The sequence below is a fragment of the Arachis hypogaea genome, chromosome 2 (genome assembly GCF_003086295.3).
Source record: "Arachis hypogaea cultivar Tifrunner chromosome 2, arahy.Tifrunner.gnm2.J5K5, whole genome shotgun sequence".
In the NCBI taxonomy this organism is placed as follows: domain Eukaryota; kingdom Viridiplantae; phylum Streptophyta; class Magnoliopsida; order Fabales; family Fabaceae; genus Arachis; species Arachis hypogaea.
This window is the reverse complement of record NC_092037.1, coordinates 96,754,452-96,757,126: the sequence shown is the minus strand read 5'-3', so window position 1 is coordinate 96,757,126 and position 2,675 is coordinate 96,754,452. Positions and strand designations below refer to the sequence as shown.

At 35.0% G+C, this 2,675-nt stretch overlaps 1 protein-coding gene across 1 annotated transcript; it reads right to left on the bottom strand.

The window, feature by feature from the left end:
* Positions 1–516: 516 nt before the first annotated feature.
* On the bottom strand, positions 517–1,762 carry LOC112754308 (probable carboxylesterase 8). The gene has a single exon (XM_025801924.3). The coding sequence runs from the start codon at positions 1,570–1,572 to the stop codon at positions 571–573; it is 1,002 nt and encodes a 333-aa protein (XP_025657709.1). The 5' UTR covers positions 1,573–1,762; the 3' UTR covers positions 517–570.
* Between the last annotated feature and the right edge of the window lie 913 nt (positions 1,763–2,675).

The following is a 2,675-nucleotide window of genomic DNA, read 5'->3' as shown; positions in this document are numbered from 1 at the left end:
AAGAGAAAAATTCTCAACTACACAGTCAAAAATTAAAGAACTAAAGTTAAAGTATATGAAACGATTACATAATAATATTGTCACATGCAAATCTAATCAAATCTTCGTACTTTACTCTGAACATTGTACATTTTACGTAACGTCTTCGTTACGATGTACAAATGTAATAATATATAGTCTTGTGACTTATGAGTACTAATATAATTAAGCACCAGCTATAAAAGCATATCGATGATCCATCCAAGACAGCATTCACCTTTAACCTTATGCAGCCAAATAAAGTTAATATTCAATTCCTTCATCAATATATCTTAATATATAAAGTTCCATATATAGGTACATTACCATATATATGACGACCAACCAGCTGGCTGATAATAATAATAATTATACTTATGCCCATTTTATAACACAGAATATTATCTATCTCTTTAATCTTGATATTGCCATTCACATATATATCTTTATTTTTAGTTTTTGTTACTCCATTTTTACTAAACAACAACTCATGAAAACTTTAGTAATTTAACTAGAATTCCATACATTTTTTATTCACGTTAACAAATCAAATCACAAAGTAGATTTAGAAGTAGCTGCATGAATGAAACCTTTGATCTTTTCACGCAAAGCCTTTGCTTTCTCAGGATCAAATAACTCCACAGCATGGAACCCATCGTCCACAAAATGAGCATCCACGTGCACCCCACGTGCCTTCAACAACCCAGCTAACTCCCTCTGCTTGTCCACCAAAGGATCCCCGCCGTACCCGTTCACAAAACACATCGGTAGCCGTCCGATCTTTTCTCCGTGAACCGCATCCGCAGCCGTCGGATTGCAATACTCGTGATCGCGGTCAGCCCCCTCGGGCAGCGACAACGCCCACATAAGGTCATTTGCGGGTAGGGGAAGAATCCGATCGTTGACCCAGCGAAGCTCCGAGTTTGACCTCTGGGTCCCACTAAAATAAGGAGCGTTCATTAATATCCCTCGAATATTCAACGGCGAGAGATCAAGGTCGAGTGCACGTAGACCTGCGAAGTACACTATATTTCCCCCAGCGCTGCTTCCCATTAAGAAGGTTTTATCAAAATCGACGTAGTCGCGGAGCCATGGGTCAGATTGGGCCGGGTTTTGTGCCTGGGCCTGGGCCCATTTAATGGCATCGATTGCGTCATCGTATGCAGCTGGGAGACGGTGCTCCGGCGCGAGGCGATAGTCGACGGAGGCAACGACGGCGGGGAGGGAGGCGGAGAGGGAGTTGCAGGAGTAGTGGAAAAAGATGGTGGAAGGGTGGTAGAGGATGAAGCCGCCGCCGTGGATGTAGATGAGGAGGGGGATCTTTGACGGCGGAGGAGGGTGGGGAAGGTAGAGGCGGAGGGAGGTGTTTGTGGCTGGATTGAGTGGGAGGTCTTTGGAGATGGCTTGTTGTTCTTCAGGTGGCGCGTGGGGTTCTACGATGGGGCAGGGAGGAACGGAGGGAACTTGGTAGTTTCGAGTAAGAGAAGCACCATCGGGGTTGAGCTTAATTTTGAGGAATTCATAAGGGTCAGTGGTGGAAGGTGTTTCAGACATTGTTGTTGTTTTCTGAGAAATTGATGAGAATAAGAAGACTTAGAAGCCTGTGTTTGTGTGGTGCATGTTATGGTCTTGTGGCTGATTTATTGGGTGATAGTAACTGCTAACTATTACTGTATTTGCTTTTTTCATTTCTTTAAAAATAATTGACATGTATTTTACTTTATTTTATACTAAAAAGTAAAATTGATACATAGTAAATAGGTTTCATTATTTATAATTAAAATTTTTAAAATAATTACTAGATGAAAAAACACTGATTTGTAATGCTTACTTATGTTGAGTCAATCAATTAATATATTTAATTATCATTTTATATTTACAATCAAAATAATATGAAAACTATAGGATCCATAGAGGTTAAATTATTTTTGTTTGATTGTTTCTAAGTATCTCTATTTTCTTAGTTGGCATCCTTTGGGTAATTTTTTGAATAATGAAATATGACCAAGTGAGAAGTTAAAACGATAGATCCATTTTATCAAATAATATAAAAGAGATTATGTATAGAAATTATAGATATTAATTAAGAAAATATATAAAATATTTTTCTTTAATTAACTCATTAATGTTTATGTAAGTGATGATTGATTTGGTAAATTCTATATTATCAAATTATACTTTTTTTCGAATAATTTCAAGATGATAAGTGACTAATTTAATTTTTTTTGTTTTTATTTTTTGTTTTTTATGGTATTTTTCAGTTCGATAAGTTAAGAATTAATCTGTTACGGTACTGAATTTCATTTAAAGATTTATTATTAGTCAATAAATTTTTGCATACACAAAATAAAATTCGAACCACAAATACTTATTTAAACAAACTATTGAACTAACTATTAAATTAATTAAACTTATTTTTATATTTAAGATGAAATTTGAATTCATAATACTTCGGTTAAGAGACTAAGTGATGAGCAATCAGACAAATTAAATGTTTTTCATTGTCGATTAATAGTTTATAAAGCATGTATACATTAAATAAAAAAAAACACCTTGTTAAAATTGTAACATGTATTAGATATTTAGTACTAAATGGTGTTATCATATTGATTTGTATACAAAGGTTGTTGGTTGTCATTTATATTACCTACTTTCAT